The sequence below is a fragment of the Oncorhynchus mykiss genome, chromosome 17 (genome assembly GCF_013265735.2).
Source record: "Oncorhynchus mykiss isolate Arlee chromosome 17, USDA_OmykA_1.1, whole genome shotgun sequence".
NCBI lineage: Eukaryota > Metazoa > Chordata > Actinopteri > Salmoniformes > Salmonidae > Oncorhynchus > Oncorhynchus mykiss.
This window is the reverse complement of record NC_048581.1, coordinates 1949182-1965459: the sequence shown is the minus strand read 5'-3', so window position 1 is coordinate 1965459 and position 16278 is coordinate 1949182. Positions and strand designations below refer to the sequence as shown.

The 16278-nt window shown below is 47.3% G+C and overlaps 1 protein-coding gene across 2 annotated transcripts; it reads right to left on the bottom strand.

Moving 5' to 3' along the window:
• Nucleotides 1-1526: 1526 nt before the first annotated feature.
• On the bottom strand, nucleotides 1527-15978 carry LOC110493345 (zinc finger protein 239). Of its 2 annotated transcripts, none has more exons than XM_021567614.2 (3): nucleotides 15719-15978; nucleotides 2534-2918; nucleotides 1527-2335 (listed from the first exon to the last, which is right to left on the bottom strand). In XM_021567614.2, exons 2-3 carry the CDS (start codon nucleotides 2910-2912, stop codon nucleotides 1560-1562), a joined length of 1155 nt encoding a protein of 384 aa, XP_021423289.2. In that variant the 5' UTR covers nucleotides 2913-2918; nucleotides 15719-15978; the 3' UTR covers nucleotides 1527-1559. The 2 variants fall into 2 exon arrangements, with proteins under 2 accessions (XP_021423289.2, XP_021423288.2); XM_021567613.2 differs by having other exon boundaries at nucleotides 2534-2921; nucleotides 15719-15972.
• Nucleotides 15979-16278: the final 300 nt, after the last annotated feature.

The following is a 16278-nucleotide window of genomic DNA, read 5'->3' as shown; positions in this document are numbered from 1 at the left end:
TAGGTTGTTGACCAGGTTGTTGTGAAGATGGGGGGGGGTATTGTCTGTTTATAAAAATATGTTCTGTGTTTCTGACACAAAGATCAACTGTACTAGTTGTTCAGACTCTGGTCTTGTCCCATCTTGATGACTGTCTGGTAATATGGTCAGGTGCAGAAAAGAAAGACCTAGCAAAGCTGTCTCAAAACAAAACAGCACGTCTTGCCCCTTTAACTACACACATATAACTAACATCAACAACATGGATGATAGTCTTTTATGGTTGAGGGTTGAGGAGAAATGGACTACGTCTTGTCTTAAGAAATATTTGTGTGTTGAAAATACCGAACCACTTGTATATTGTATTTGTATACACTTCAGAACAGACAAAGTGCCTTCAGAAAGTATTCAGACCCCTTGATTTATTCCACATTCTGTTACGTTACAGCCTTATTCTAAAATGGATTCAATTGTTTTCCATCGTCAATCTACACACAATACCCCATAATGACATCACAATACCCCATAATGACATCACAATACCCCGTAATGACATCACAATACCTCATAATGACAAACAAAGAACAAAAACTTTTTTTTTTCTCCAAAATTGTTGCAAATTCATACAAATAAAATAAAAAACTGACATCACATTTACATAAATATTCAGACCCTTTAATCAGTACTTTGTTGAAGCACCTTTGGCAGTGATTACAGCCTTGGGTTTTCTTGGGTATGACGCTAACCTGTATTTGGAGAGTTTCCCCCATTCTTATCTGCAGATCCTCTCAAGCTCTGTCAGGTTGGATGGGGTGCGTCGCTGCACAGCAATTTTCAGGTCTCTCCAGGGATGTTAGATCGGGTTCAAGTCCGGTCTCTGGCTGGGCCACTCAAGGACATTCAGAGACTTGTCCCGAAGCCACTTCTTGGCTGTATGCTTAGGGTAATTGTCCTGTTGGAAGGTGAACCATCGCCCCAGTCTGAGGTCCTGAGCAGGTTTTCATCAAGGATCTCTCTGTACTTTTCTCCGTTCATCTTTCCCTCGAACCTGACTAGACTCCCAGTCCCTGCTGCTGAAAAACATCCCCACAGCATGATGCTTATTTCTCATAGTCTAAGAGTCCTTCAAGTGCCTTTTGGCAAACTCTAAGCGGGCTGTCATGTGCCTTTTACTGAGGAGTGGCTTCCGTCTGGACACTCTACCATAAAGGCCTGATTGGTGGAGTGCTGCAGAGATGGTTGTCCTTCTAGAAGGTTCTCCCATCTCCACAGAGGTACTGTGGAGCTCTGTCAGAGTGACCATTGCGTTCTTGGTCACCGCCCTGACCAAGGTCCTTCTCCCCCGGGGTCTAAATACTTTCCGAATAGACTGCAGATACCCCACCAGACACACCACTGAGTTTCATCACGGTACCAACACCGTGAAGAATGGGGATCCAAAATCCTGTAGCTAATGGGGATCCTAATAAACTAAAAACTCACAGCAGACCACACATCTGTAATGTCTCTCTCCAGTGTGTGTTCGCTGATGCATCTTCAACTGAGTTTGTGTGCAACCCAGGCGAGATGATCGAATCCCCTCATTGATCAAAGCTTCTATAAGATTTCTCTCCCGCGTGTGTTCTCTTGTGCCTTGTCAGTTGTACCGTTTGACGGAAACTCTTTCCACATATAGCACAAACAAAAGGTTTCTCTCCTGTGTGAATTCTCTGGTGTATAGTCAGTGTTCCTAAGGTAGTGAAACTCTTCCCACATTGATCACAGACATATGGTTTCTCTCCTGTATGTGTTCGTCTGTGTTCAGTCAGGGAACCAGCTTCGGCAAAACTCTTCTCACATTGATCACAGTTATATGGTTTCTCTCCGGTGTGTGTTCGCTTGTGTATAGTCAGTTGTCCTGACTGACGGAAACTCTTTTCACATACAGCGCAGACATATGGTTTCTCTCCTGTGTGTATTCTCTGGTGTATAGTCAGTGCTCCTAAGGTAGTGAAACCCTTCCCACATTGATCACAGACATAAGATTTCCTTCCTGTGTGTGTTCGCTTGTGTTCAGTCCTGGTATCAGCTCGAGCAAAACTCTTCCCGCATTGATCACAGCGATAAGATTTCTCTCCAGTGTGTGTTAGCTTGTGTTTCGTCAGTTGCCCTGGCTGACGAAAACTCTTCCCACATTGATCACAGCCATATGGTTTCTCTCCTGTGTGTATTCTCTGGTGTCTCTTTAGATCTCCTAAATGTGGGAAACTTTTCTCACATACATCACAGCTGTAAGGTCGCTGGATCACTTTCAACCCTGGAGCCTTCCCAGATGATAAGGCTCTCCCACTGAGCGAGCGACCGTTAGGGTTGTCCCCTGTGAAACAAAGACGTGAAGTTAAGGTTCCTCACATGCACCAAAGTACTTAATGACCTAGTGTTGAAGTATCTTCCACATACAACACAGATGAGCTGCTATACAACACTGAATAGTTAAATTTAGCAAATATGGGTCAATTAATAAATTGATCGATCAATGAACTGTTACAAAAGCAGATTGTAGTCTAATACACACCATTGTTCCTACTTGATGACATCGAATCTGAATCTCCATCGTTGTCTTCCACGTTCCATTCTTCGTCGCAGTCTGTAGCTCCATCATCATCATCAGACTGGCTGGGACTCATGGGTGCCACGCTAGATTCTTCCTGTATTTTTCTGATGTCATCTTTCAGTCGGAGTAACCAAGACATTCCCTGCTCCTCCGATTTGACTGAATCTGCATTTTCCCACATTTCCTCCATGATTTTACGTCGCAACGAGCGATGGTTCTTTCCTTTAGCTTGGGAGCCATCTATTCCACAGCGTTCACACAGGTGTCGTAAATTATCCTCCGTTAGAGGGTGTAAACTCTGTTCTATTTCTTCCAGCAATGCCTCCTTCTCTCCACTCATGTTGTCCTGCTGGTGGGAACAACAACAATGCAGTCAATGGCAAGACAGCAGGAAGTCCATACACTTTAGATAACCTGTAGAAGAAGAAGAGAGCAGGAAGTCCATACACTTTAGATGACCTGTAGAAGAGAGCAGGAAGTCCATACACTTTAGATGACCTGTAGAAGAGAGCAGGAAGTCCATACACTTTAGATGACCTGTAGTAGAAGAAGACAGCAGGAAGTCCATACACTTTAGATGACCTGTAGTAGAAGAAGACAGCAGGAAGTCCATACACTTTAGATGACCTGTAGTAGTAGAAGACAGCAGGAAGTCCATACACTTTAGATGACCTGTAGTAGAAGAAGAAGACAGCAGGAAGTCCAGTTGATAAATGGCTACTACAGGTTGCCATCTATCAACAGGTATGGAAGTATTCCCAAGTTCTTTGTGGTTGTTTTTTTTTTAGAAGAGGACAAACGGCGGATGTTTCCGCGGCTATTGTCCCATTTTCATTGATTTCGATGTGAGTGATTAATATGCTCGCTATTTATTACAGTAGAACAAACTAATCAATTTCAGTCTGGAGTGACCGCTTGGTAAATATTGGTGCGTGAGCAGTTTTTAAAAGGTAGTATTTTAGCAAAATACAAGTAATCTGAACAAGTGTGACACTTGGTCTTGGTCTTCAACAAAATCACAAATTATTTCAGCATATTGATGAATTTGGACATTTAAAACCTCTGATTAATGATTAATTAACGAGACATTAATACAGGTAACGAGTGGAGGACAGAGGAGCCTCTTAAAGAAGAAGCTACAGGTTTGTGAGAGCCAGAAATCTTGCTTGTTTGTAGGTGACCAAATACTTATTTTCCACCATAATTTGCAAATAAATTCATTAAAAATCCTACAATGTGATTTTCTGGATTTTTTTTTCTCATTTTGTCTGTCATAGTTGAAGTGTACCTATGATGAAAATTACAGGCCTCTCATCTTTTTAAGTGGGCGAACTTGCACAATTGGTGGCTGACTAAATACTTTTTTGCCCCACTGTATGTGTTATTTCATAGTTTTGATGACTTCACTATTATTCTACAATGTAGAAAATAGTCCAAATAAAGAAAAACCCTGAAATGAGTTGGTGTGTCCAAACTTTAGACTGATACTGTATATAGATTGATTTTCTTATTTTCACACACATCAGAGGGTGTTCTGGTCAGAGGGTGTTCTGGTCAGAGGGTGTTCTGGTCAGAGGGTGTTCTGGTCAGTGGGTGTTCTGGTCAGAGGGTGTTCTGGTCAGAGGGTGTTCTGGTCAGTGGGTGTTCTGGTCAGTGGGTGTTCTGGTCAGTGGGTGTTCTGGTCAGTGGGTGTTCTGGTCAGTGGGTGTTCTGGTCAGAGGGTGTTCTGGTCAGAGGGTGTTCTGGTCAGAGGGTGTTCTGGTCAGTGGGTGTTCTGGTCAGTGGGTGTTCTGGTCAGTGGGTGTTCTGGTCAGTGGGTGTTCTGGTCAGAGGGTGTTCTGGTCAGAGGGTGTTCTGGTCAGAGGGTGTTCTGGTCAGAGGGTGTTCTGGTCAGTGGGTGCTCGTGCCCCCACTCGCCCAGAGACATCGGCAAGGCCCCACCCAGGCCCAAAGGGATTTTTCAAGGGCAGGACGTGGTTCGCCCAGGCGGGCAAGGAAGTGAGCACACCCATATCAGGACCAACAGACACACCGCTCACCGCATGAATCTACCAGGACCGGCAGACACACAGCATGAATCTACCAGGACCGGCAGACACACAGCATGAATCCACCAGGACCGGCAGACACACCGCATGAATCTACCAGGACCGGCAGACACACAGCATGAATCTACCAGGACCGGCAGACGCACAGCATGAATCCACCAGGACCGGCAGACGCACAGCATGAATCCACCAGGACCGGCAGACACACAGCATGAATCCACCAGGACCGGCAGACGCACAGCATGAATCCACCAGGACCGGCAGACGCACAGCATGAATCCACCAGGACCGGCAGACGCACAGCATGAATCCACCAGGACCGGCAGACGCACAGCATAAATCCACCAGGACCGGCAGACACACAGCATGAATCCACCAGGACCGGCAGACACACAGCATGAATCCACCAGGACCGGCAGACACACAGCATGAATCCACCAGGACCGGCAGACACACAGCATGAATCCACCAGGACCGGCAGACACACAGCATGAATCCACCAGGACCGGCAGACACACAGCATGAATCCACCAGGACCGGCAGACACACAGCATGAATCCACCAGGACCGGCAGACACACAACATGAATCCACCAGGACCGGCAGACACACAGCATGAATCCACCAGGACCGGCAGACACACAGCATGAATCCACCAGGACCGGCAGACACACCGCATGAATCTACCAGGACCGGCAGACACACCGCATGAATCCACCAGGACCGGCAGACACACAGCATGAATCTACCAGGACCGGCAGACACACAGCATGAATCCACCAGGACCGGCAGACGCACAGCATGAATCCACCAGGACCGGCAGACACACAGCATGAATCCACCAGGACCGGCAGACGCACAGCATGAATCCACCAGGACCGGCAGACGCACAGCATGAATCCACCAGGACCGGCAGACGCACAGCATGAATCCACCAGGACCGGCAGACGCACAGCATAAATCCACCAGGACCGGCAGACACACAGCATGAATCCACCAGGACCGGCAGACACACAGCATGAATCCACCAGGACCGGCAGACACACAGCATGAATCCACCAGGACCGGCAGACACACAGCATGAATCCACCAGGACCGGCAGACACACAGCATGAATCCACCAGGACCGGCAGACACACAGCATGAATCCACCAGGACCGGCAGACACACAGCATGAATCCACCAGGACCGGCAGACACACAACATGAATCCACTAGGACCGGCAGACACACAGCATGAATCCACCAGGACCGGCAGACACACAGCATGAATCCACCAGGACCGGCAGACACACCGCATGAATCTACCAGGACCGGCAGACACACCGCATGAATCCACCAGGACCGGCAGACACACCGCATGAATCTACCAGGACCGGCAGACACACAGCATGAATCTACCAGGACCGGCAGACACACCGCATGAATCTACCAGGACCAGCAGACACACAGCATGAATCTACCAGGACCGGCAGACACACCGCATGAATCTACCAGGACCGGCAGACACACCGCATGAATCTACCAGGACCGGCAGACACACCGCATGACCGCATGGACCGGCAGACACACAGCATGAATCTACCAGGACCGGCAGACACACCGCATGAATCCACCAGGACCGGCAGACACACCGCATGAATCTACCAGGACCGGCAGACACACCGCATGAATCTACCAGGACCGGCAGACACACCGCATGAATCTACCAGGACCGGCAGACACACCGCATGAATCTACCAGGACCGGCAGACACACAGCATGAATCCACCAGGACCGGCAGACACACAGCATGAATCCACCAGGACCAGCAGACACACAGCATGAATCTACCAGGACCGGCGGACACACAGCATGAATCTACCAGGACCGGCAGACACACCGCATGACCGCATGGACCGGCAGACACACAGCATGAATCTACCAGGACCGGCAGACACACCGCATGAATCTACCAGGACCGGCAGACACACAGCATGAATCTACCAGGACCGGCAGACACACCGCATGAATCTACCAGGACCGGCAGACACACCGCATGAATCTACCAGGACCGGCAGACACACCGCATGAATCTACCAGGACCGGCAGACACACCGCATGAATCTACCAGGACCGGCAGACACACCGCATGAATCTACCAGGACCGGCAGACACACAGCATGAATCTACCAGGACCGGCAGACACACCGCATGACCGCATGGACCGGCAGACACACCGCATGAATCCACCAGGACCGGCAGACACACAGCATGAATCTACCAGGACCGGCAGACACACAGCATGAATCCACCAGGACCAGCAGACACACAGCATGAATCCACCAGGACCAGCAGACACACAGCATGAATCTACCAGGACCGGCAGACACACAGCATTAATCTACCAGGACCGGCAGACACACAGCATGAATCTACCAGGACCGGCAGACACACAGCATGAATCTACCAGGACCGGCAGACACACAGCATGAATCTACCAGGACCGGCAGACACACAGCATGAATCTACCAGGACCGGCAGACACACCGCATGACCGCATGGACCGGCAGACACACAGCATGAATCTACCAGGACCGGCAGACACACCGCATGAATCTACCAGGACCAGCAGACACACAGCATGAATCTACCAGGACCGGCAGACACACCGCATGAATCTACCAGGACCGGCAGACACACCGCATGAATCTACTAGGACCGGCAGACACACCGCATGAATCTACCAGGACCGGCAGACACACCGCATTAATCTACCAGGACCGGCAGACACACCGCATGAATCTACCAGGACCGGCAGACACACCGCATGAATCCACCAGGACCGGCAGACACACAGCATGAATCTACCAGGACCGGCAGACACACAGCATGAATCTACCAGGACCGGCAGACACACAGCATGAATCTACCAGGACCAGCAGACACACAGCATGAATCTACCAGGACCAGCAGACACACAGCATGAATCTACCAGGACCAGCAGACACACAGCATGAATCTACCAGGACCAGCAGACACACAGCATGAATCTACCAGGACCAGCAGACACACAGCATGAATCTACCAGGACCAGCAGACACACAGCATGAATCTACCAGGACCAGCAGACACACAGCATGAATCTACCAGGACCGGCAGACACACAGCATGAATCTACCAGGACCAGCAGACACACAGCATGAATCTACCAGGACCAGCAGACACACAGCATGAATCTACCAGGACCAGCAGACACACAGCATGAATCTACCAGGACCAGCAGACACACAGCATGAATCTACCAGGACCAGCATTTTATTAATTTGAATGTATGTTTTTGCAAAAAAATTAAAATGCCTGTATTGCAGAATCAAGTTTTTTTTGTTTGTTTTTTGTTTTTAATGAGGGTTTATGTCCACTTGCTCTCATGTTTTTTATTTATTTTACCTTTATTTAACTGGGCAAGTCAGTTAAGAACAAATTCTTATTTTCAATGACGGCCTAGGAACAGTGGGTTTACTGCCTGTTCAGGGGCAGAACGACAGATTTGTACCTTGTCAGCTCGGGGATTTGAACTTGCAACCTTCCGGTTACTAGTCCAACGCTCTAACCACTAGGCTACCCTGCCGCCCTGTTGTCTTTTTGGTCTCCTTTGCTCCTTCTGTGCTGTGTGCACTTTCCCCATTTTACATCAGATATCTGTATATGACGACAAAATGCTCATGTCTCCTCCCTAACAACAGGAGTTGTCGTCCCAAAGTGAAGGCAGGCGACAAGTTTAGGTTCAAAATAAGCACATTGAAACAGATTGGCCTCTTTTTCTCCCAAGTCCCTACCACTCACAACAAAGATGAGAGATCACGTCTTCGTCACTGACAAGCAGGTTCAACTCGCTATTTTCATTTGAGGTTTGATCTAACACTCGGTCACATGGACCCTGAAACACATGGAGACATTATGTAACTGTAATAGAGGAGAAGTTAACCTCTCTAACCAATCCCTGTCTATGTTTCAACTCCTCACATTTCAAACCGAGCACACACACTATACACACACTACACACACTACACACACACTACCCACACTCACTACACACACACTATACACACACACACACACTACACACTATACACACTACCCACACTCACTACACACACACACACTACACTACACACACTACACTACACACACACACACTATACACACACACTATACACACTACCCACTATACACACACTATACACAGAGCAGACACCACTCAAACAGATGCTAAATGAATGCTCATTTTGTGGCGAGCGCATTACAGTACCACGTACCGCTAGCAGCATTTTAGTCAAATAAAGACTGTTTAGTCTGTGTTTTATAAAATGTGCAATAAGCATAAAACGATTATATAAGGAATTGGCAAATCGTTCTCATTCTGAGAAATAAGGTAGGCCACTTGATTTCAACATGTGAACAAAGTGGACAGGCTAGCCTGCTGTTCAAACAGCTGGAGACTGACAGAAAGGTGTGTGTTTTTTTAAAATAACAATTCAACTGTTCTGCCTTGTTAGCTAGCAAATAGATTCTAAACTTGAAATATAAAATATGAGCTGGCTAGTCACTAGCACGTGGGCTTGTGCTGGAGAGATTGTTTATGAGACCAGTGTTAATGTCCTATAATGACTGCTACATTGTTAGTGAATGTGCATCATGCACAGTTCTGGTTAAAGCTGTAACAAAAAGGGCATTTGTACAGACAGACCTGAAAGACAGATCAGTGATAGTAAATAATAATAATAATAATAATAATTAAAAAGCAGGTACAACTATTTTTATTAAATTATTAGTGGGGTCTTATGGTTGTGGAAGGCATATAATCAGCCTTGGTATAATTTCACAAGCTCTGAATCCGTTAGATTATTGCTGACCGTTTTTAAAAATGAAGTGTATTTTACCTTGAAAATTGTACAACAAAGTTTATTTAGAGAATAACATTTTTAAATAATCAAGATATATCGTGAATCGCCAATAAATTTGAGCATAAACGGAGATATGAGTATTGAGTCATATCACCCAGCCCTACAGGACAGTCCCAGAGAGACATGCTATTGAGCCATATCACCCAGCCCTACAGGACAGTACCAGAGAGACATGCTATTGAGTCATATCACCCAGCCCTACAGGACAGTACCAGAGAGACATGCTATTGAGTCATATCACCCAGACCTAAAGAACAGTACCAGAGAGACATGCTATTGGGTCATATCACCCAGCCCTAAAAGGACAGTACCAAAGAGACATGCTATTGAGCCATACTGCCCAGACCTAAAGGACTGTACCAGAGAGACACGCTATTGATTCTGCACCGGTCTGTCTGTTCAATACCCAATATATACTGAGCATTATTTCTGGAGATAATTTTATATAATAGCTTAAATTTAAAATAACAAATTGATGCATCTGTTGTTTTGTATAACAGCTCAAACCCGTTGCCATGGTATTGGGACATCGAAGTTTTACGATTTATAAGGAGTCATTTTAAGTCATTTATGATTCTTAATTGGTGGCAGACAAACTAATTCATTATTTTCGCAAAATATTTAGCTGGTCCGTGTTTCTCCGGGGTGCTGTTGGAGAGATGCACCGCTATGGCGCTCCATCAACGTCCGGTCAAAAAAATAATCTACATAAATCATGTAGCCTACGACAATGTCGTGAAACAGACACTGTTTACATCATACAAGCACGCTTCTCCGATCAAATAGACTAAACAAAATGAAGGCCATAAAAAAAAAACTATTCGATGTGAATGACATGTTAACAAATATTACATCCCAAAAATCAGGCTACCCACACGTGCTGTCCAGGAGTTTCACCCTGCGGGCTAAATCATGATAATCAGTGATTACAAGTTTATATTCCTTAATGGTTTTTGACTAACTGATCATAGCAACAACACAAAAAATACAATACTTCAGCATTTCCTGCTGTGTAAATACATTGACTCATTGCAAATAGGCTCACTGATCAAGTTGGTGTTTGAATGCTAAATGACGAGACAGAGGCATTGATGCGAGTAACCAGTCTTGTTCAGTACATCACAACACATCCGGGTATCTCAAGCACCCCGGTAAAACACAAGAGTTGCAGTAATGAACATTTACCAACAGATGGCATCACTGTGCCATCTTACACCCATAACATCTTCCCTTTAATAAAATAGGACAGGAGGTGTCAATTCACTAACAAAACAAACCTAGTAACAATTTCCAACATGAACAGTTTAGTATTTTTTTTTTTTTTTTTTCCCAGAACAACAACACATTTTGATATTCTCTTCACTTTTATCTCTGTCAACAATCCCTGATGGGAAACCTACAGATTAAGTCTTTTTGGTGGCTGGGACAGACGCCCGCATCGTGAAAAGACAGGGGGCTTGTCTGCGAGGACTGCGGGTTCCCGCACAGGCGTGTCACCTGAATGTCTAAGGGGAGAATTGATGGGTGAGGGAGCGGCCGACCTGTGATCCCCTGGCTCTTCGCCCAGTGCCTCAGGCCCCATGTGACTTGCTGGGGTTCTGTCTTTTGTCATGCGACCCCTTTGACCATCAGGGTTCTGAGTAGGTGCTGGCTCAGCAATCCGAAGGTCAACCCTGTTACGACGGTACAGTGATCCATTCACTTCGACCAAGTAGGAGCGTGGTGCCACTTTCTGTACACAGGATCCGAGTCTCCAGAGGCCTGCCCGGTCCCCTGGTAGTGGCTTCATTCGCACCGTTTCACCCACCCTGAGCTCAGGTAAGTCTTTTGCTGATTTGTCGTAGATTAACTTGGAGACCTGTCTTCTGTGACGTAGCTTCACCAGCACGTCTGTCACCACACATGGCTCCAGGAGAGTGCTGGCTACTGGCAGAGCTGCTTTTAAGCGCCGTGCCATGAGGCGCTGTGCCGGGCTGCTGTCCATGCCTTCTGTCGGGGTATTGCGCCACTGCAGGATTGCTTTCCAGGCATCTTTGCCCTCTCGCAGAGCCTTTTTGCAGAGGTTCTTTGCGATTTTTACTGCGGACTCTGCCTTCCCATTAGCTTTTGGGTGTCGTGGTGATGAAGTGACGTGCTCGAATTCCCATCCTGCAGCAAATTTTCGGAACTCAACTCCTGAGAATTGGGGTCCATTGTCTGAAATTACCCTATCTGGCTGTCCATAGCGGGCAAACTGAGCCTTGCAGCGTTTGATCGTTGTCTCTGCTGAGAGGTCGGGGAGGAGGTCGATCTCCCAAAAGTCTGAGTAATGATCGACTACCAGCAGAAAGTCTTTGCCACTGTGCTGGAAGAGATCTAGACTTACTATCTGCCAGGGGCGCATCGGTAGCTCGTGGGACATCATCGTCTCTCTCTGTTGCTCAATGGCATATTCATTGCAGATTGTGCATTTACTGACATAGTCTTTAATTTCACTCTGCATTCCTGGCCAATACAGTGTGTCACGTGCTTGTCTGTAACAGGCCTCACCTCCTATGTGACTTGAGTGCACGCGTGCCAACATCTCAGGGCGCAGAGACCGGGGAATAACGACTCTCTGACTCTTGAATATCACTCCGTTTTGAACACTGAGCTCCTCTTTGATTGGCCAATATTCTCTGACGGCTAAAGCAGTTTCTTCCCTGCAGTCGGGCCAGCCCATCAGAATCACAGACCTCAATGCCTGGAGTTGCCCGTCCCTGTCTGTGTGCTGTCTGATTTGTATAAAGCGCTGGTCCGTAACATTAAGGTAGTCAGCCTGGTTGATGTGTTCAACATCCACTTGCTCTGTTTGCAAGCTGCACACTGCGTGTTGTTCATGCATGGAGCGTGTGTGAGTGCCTGATGCAGTAGCCCTGCTGAGCGTGTCACTCACATACATCTCTGGCCCTGGCTTATACACCACCTTGAGGTTGTAGTTTTGTAGGGCCAGTAGCATGCTCTGCAGTCGTTTTGGGGCATTCAGGAGAGGCTTGCTGAATATAGCAATAAGGGGCTTGTGATCGGTCTCTGCGGTAATATTGTCGCGCCCGTACAGGTAGTGGTGGAAGCGTTGGCATGCAAACACAATGCTGAGGCACTCCTTCTCTATCTGGGCATAGTTCTGCTCTGTTGGGGTGAGTGCCCTAGAGGCGAATGCCACAGGCTGGCCCTCCTGCATGAGGCAACAGCCAAGTCCATACTGGCTTGAGTCACTCTGAATCGTGACAGGTTTTGACACATTGTAGTATCGCAGTACAGGTGTCTGGGTGACCAGTTGTTTTATTTCCCTCACCGCTGCGTCATGTTTTGGGAGCCAATGCCAGATGGTGTCCTTGTCCATGAGCCTCCTCAGTGGCTCACACACTTCAGAGAGCCGCGGTAGGAATTTGGCCAGGTAGGTGACGAATCCGACGAAGCGCTGCACTCCCTTCACGTCAGATGGGTGGGGCATTTCCAAGACAGCCTTCACTTTTTCAGGATCCGCCTTCAATCCGGTGGAGGACAAGATGTGCCCATGAAAGCGGACCTCTGGCACTTTAAACTGAAGCTTTTTTATGCTTAGCCTTAGCTTGACCTGTCTGCATCTGACCATCAGAGCCAGCAGCTTGGCGTCATGGTCACATTCTGCCTCCTCATCACTGTCCCCACAGCCCACTACGAGAATGTCATCTGCTATGGGTTCCACGCCACTAAGTCCCATCAACAGCTCATGCTGTTTCCGCTGATACACCTCTGGAGCCACGGAGACACCAAACGGAAGCTTCAACCACCTCTTCCTGCCCCAGGGTGTCCAAAAGGTGGTCATGTAGCTGCTGGGCTCGTCGAGCTTGCACTGCAGAAAGGCATCTCTGGCATCCACGAGCGTGAAGACTCTGGCCTTTGGGAGCTTGTAAAGAACATCCTCCAACGTGGGCATAATGTAATGTGAACGTCGCAGAGCCCGGTTGAGGTGTTTAGGATCAATGCATATCCGTAGCTTGTCTGGTTTCTTGACGATAACCATATTACTTATCCAGTCCGTAGGCTCGGTGACGGATATGATGTGGCCATCTGCTTCGTATTTGTCAAGCTGAGCCTTCGTAGCTGCTTTCATGGCCACTGGTACATTGCGGGGTGCACACTGGACAGGCTGGATTTCTGCGTCCAACTCAAAGTGGACTTCCCCAGGAACTGACTCGACCGGTGCGTTGAAGACATCATGGTACTTGCTTAGGAGTGTCTCCTTGCTCAGGGTCCCAGCCTGGACTTTGTCAATAATGTTAAGATCAGCTGGGATGGTGAAGTTAATAAGTCCAAGGCGCTCGCATGTAGAACCTGACAGTAATGGCTGTTGACTAGCCTCAACTATTTCAAACTCAAGGGTGTATTTCTGGCCACGTAAAACACACTCTGTCACAAACAGGCCTAAAGAGGTCATGAACTGGCCTGAATACAGTTTCAGCTTGGTGCTACTCTGTGTGAGTTTGTCTCTGGGCGCAAGCCTCCTTTTGTCTTTAAGGCTCATAACGTTGCATGTGGCCCCTGAATCTAGCTGGCATTGCTGTGGTTTATTATTAAGTAGCAGAGTGACAAACCACTTTTGTCCTTTTGCCCTCACTGCCCCTATGCACTCGCTAGCATATACATCCTCTGTGCTGTCGTTCCCTTCATCTGTGTTTGTTTCCATGGAGTGCACTTTACCCTCCTTTCTCTTGCTTTTCATGCAGACCCTTGCGAAGTGATTAGCTGTACCACAGGATTTGCATATTTTTCCATAGGCTGGGCAGTGTTCTTTTCCTCGTCCATGAGAAATGCCACAATATCGGCATGTATTGGGGTTGTCTACTGCAGAGTTGGCTGTAGTATTAGCATTAGCTGTGGCAAAGGGGAATTTCTTTACTGGCTGCCTGAATGTAGCATTTACATTGTCCGTATGTTGCCTTTCTAGCTCCATGGACCTCATCCGTATATCAGTAAGCTCTGCTGCACGGCATGTCTCCACTGCCAAGGCCAGCGTCAGGTCACGTTCTCTCAGCAAACGTCTGCGGGTGCCCTCATCCGTTATGCCAAGCACAATCGTATCTCTGATCAGTTCATCTCTTAAAGCACCATAGTCACATGTAGCTGCCTTTTCCCTTAACCTAGTGACAAAGCTGTCAATGGACTCCCCGTCCTCCTGTTTGCAACGACCGAAAACATAACGCTCGTAGATGACGTTCTTTGCTGGCGTAAAGTAATGTTCAAGAGCATCAAGAATAGCTATAGCGTTACCTTGCTGTGCTGCTGTTAGGTTCAGGTTGTGTTTGTATACGTGTCGGCATTCAGTTCCCATTATAGTCCTCAAAGTGGCAGCCACTACCTCATCTTCCTTTTCCAGAAGTCCCGTTGCTAGCGCGTAGTCCTCCCATTCACCTCTAAACGTATCCCAGTTCGTGCTCCAATCCCCGCTGAGCTTCATAACGGCGGGAGGGGGAATGTTCGCTGCCATGTCTAACCGGTGCTAACAACACTGAAGCTGGCTAGCAAACTCACTCTAGCTTAAGGCCAATTCCGGGCGAAATTTTACACAAATAAGCATTTGTTTGTAAACCAGAGCAGGTGACTCTAATTTGCGGAAAGCATGGTTAGTTATCCGACTCTGACACCATGTTTGAATGCTAAATGACGAGACAGAGGCATTGATGCGAGTAACCAGTCTTGTTCAGTACATCACAACACATCCGGGTATCTCAAGCACCCCGGTAAAACACAAGAGTTGCAGTAATGAACATTTACCAACAGATGGCATCACTGTGCCATCTTACACCCATAACAGTTGGGTAGCTGATATTCAGAGCTTAAACAGCCAAAATGATTAGTCACAGGAATCAAGACTAATAACACAATGCAAATGTATGTTTTTACAAACGGTACCACGCAGACACTGGCTACACTATTCTAGTTGTGTAGGGCGGATTTAGTTGTTGTTGTCTCGTCTAGGGCGGAAGAACGGCCAGGGCCGGGCCTGCACTGCGGTGTTTGTTCACGAACCACTAAACTGGAATTATTGACGATATCGTCATATCTAGACTGGCAACATTCGTCGTTCTTAAATGTACACAAATATTAATCCACCTACAGCTGTTGTTGAACATAAACTAGCTATTTAACTCACCAAATTCCTTGTAGAAATGACAGCTAGCTAGCAAGCTAACGTAGCTAGCAAGTCCCTGTCCTCCCTTTTTTTCCACGTGGAAAATGAGGTAGCTAGCTAGCTTTATCGCGTCAGTTTTGGCTAAGGATCCTTTATGACTTTCAAACAAAGTTGTCCTGTGGCTGTTGCATTTCGGTGATTGAAAATAGGATATATTTATAGTTGGCTCCAAGCACGAACGTTTCAGCTACTATCTTGCAAGGTAGCAACTTCCGCTTTGACTGGCATTGTTGTTGTTCTTCTTCTACGGTATTTTGGCGGTCCGCAAACAAGTGTTGGGTGCATTCCGCCGCCACCTGTACAAGTGGTAAACGATAGAAGGAAAAAACTCAATTGTTGGAAATAAACATTAAAAACCTATCCTACTCCGTCTGTCACAGTCCAATTCACGTCACATCCTGACAACGGCTCAGTGGCCCGTGAGGACAGAACATTCTGTGACAGGATTTATTGCAAGGCCTCGGCTGTAAACTCAGAGTCACAAAAGAGCGTTCTGTATGCACTAAAAAAAATACTAAAAT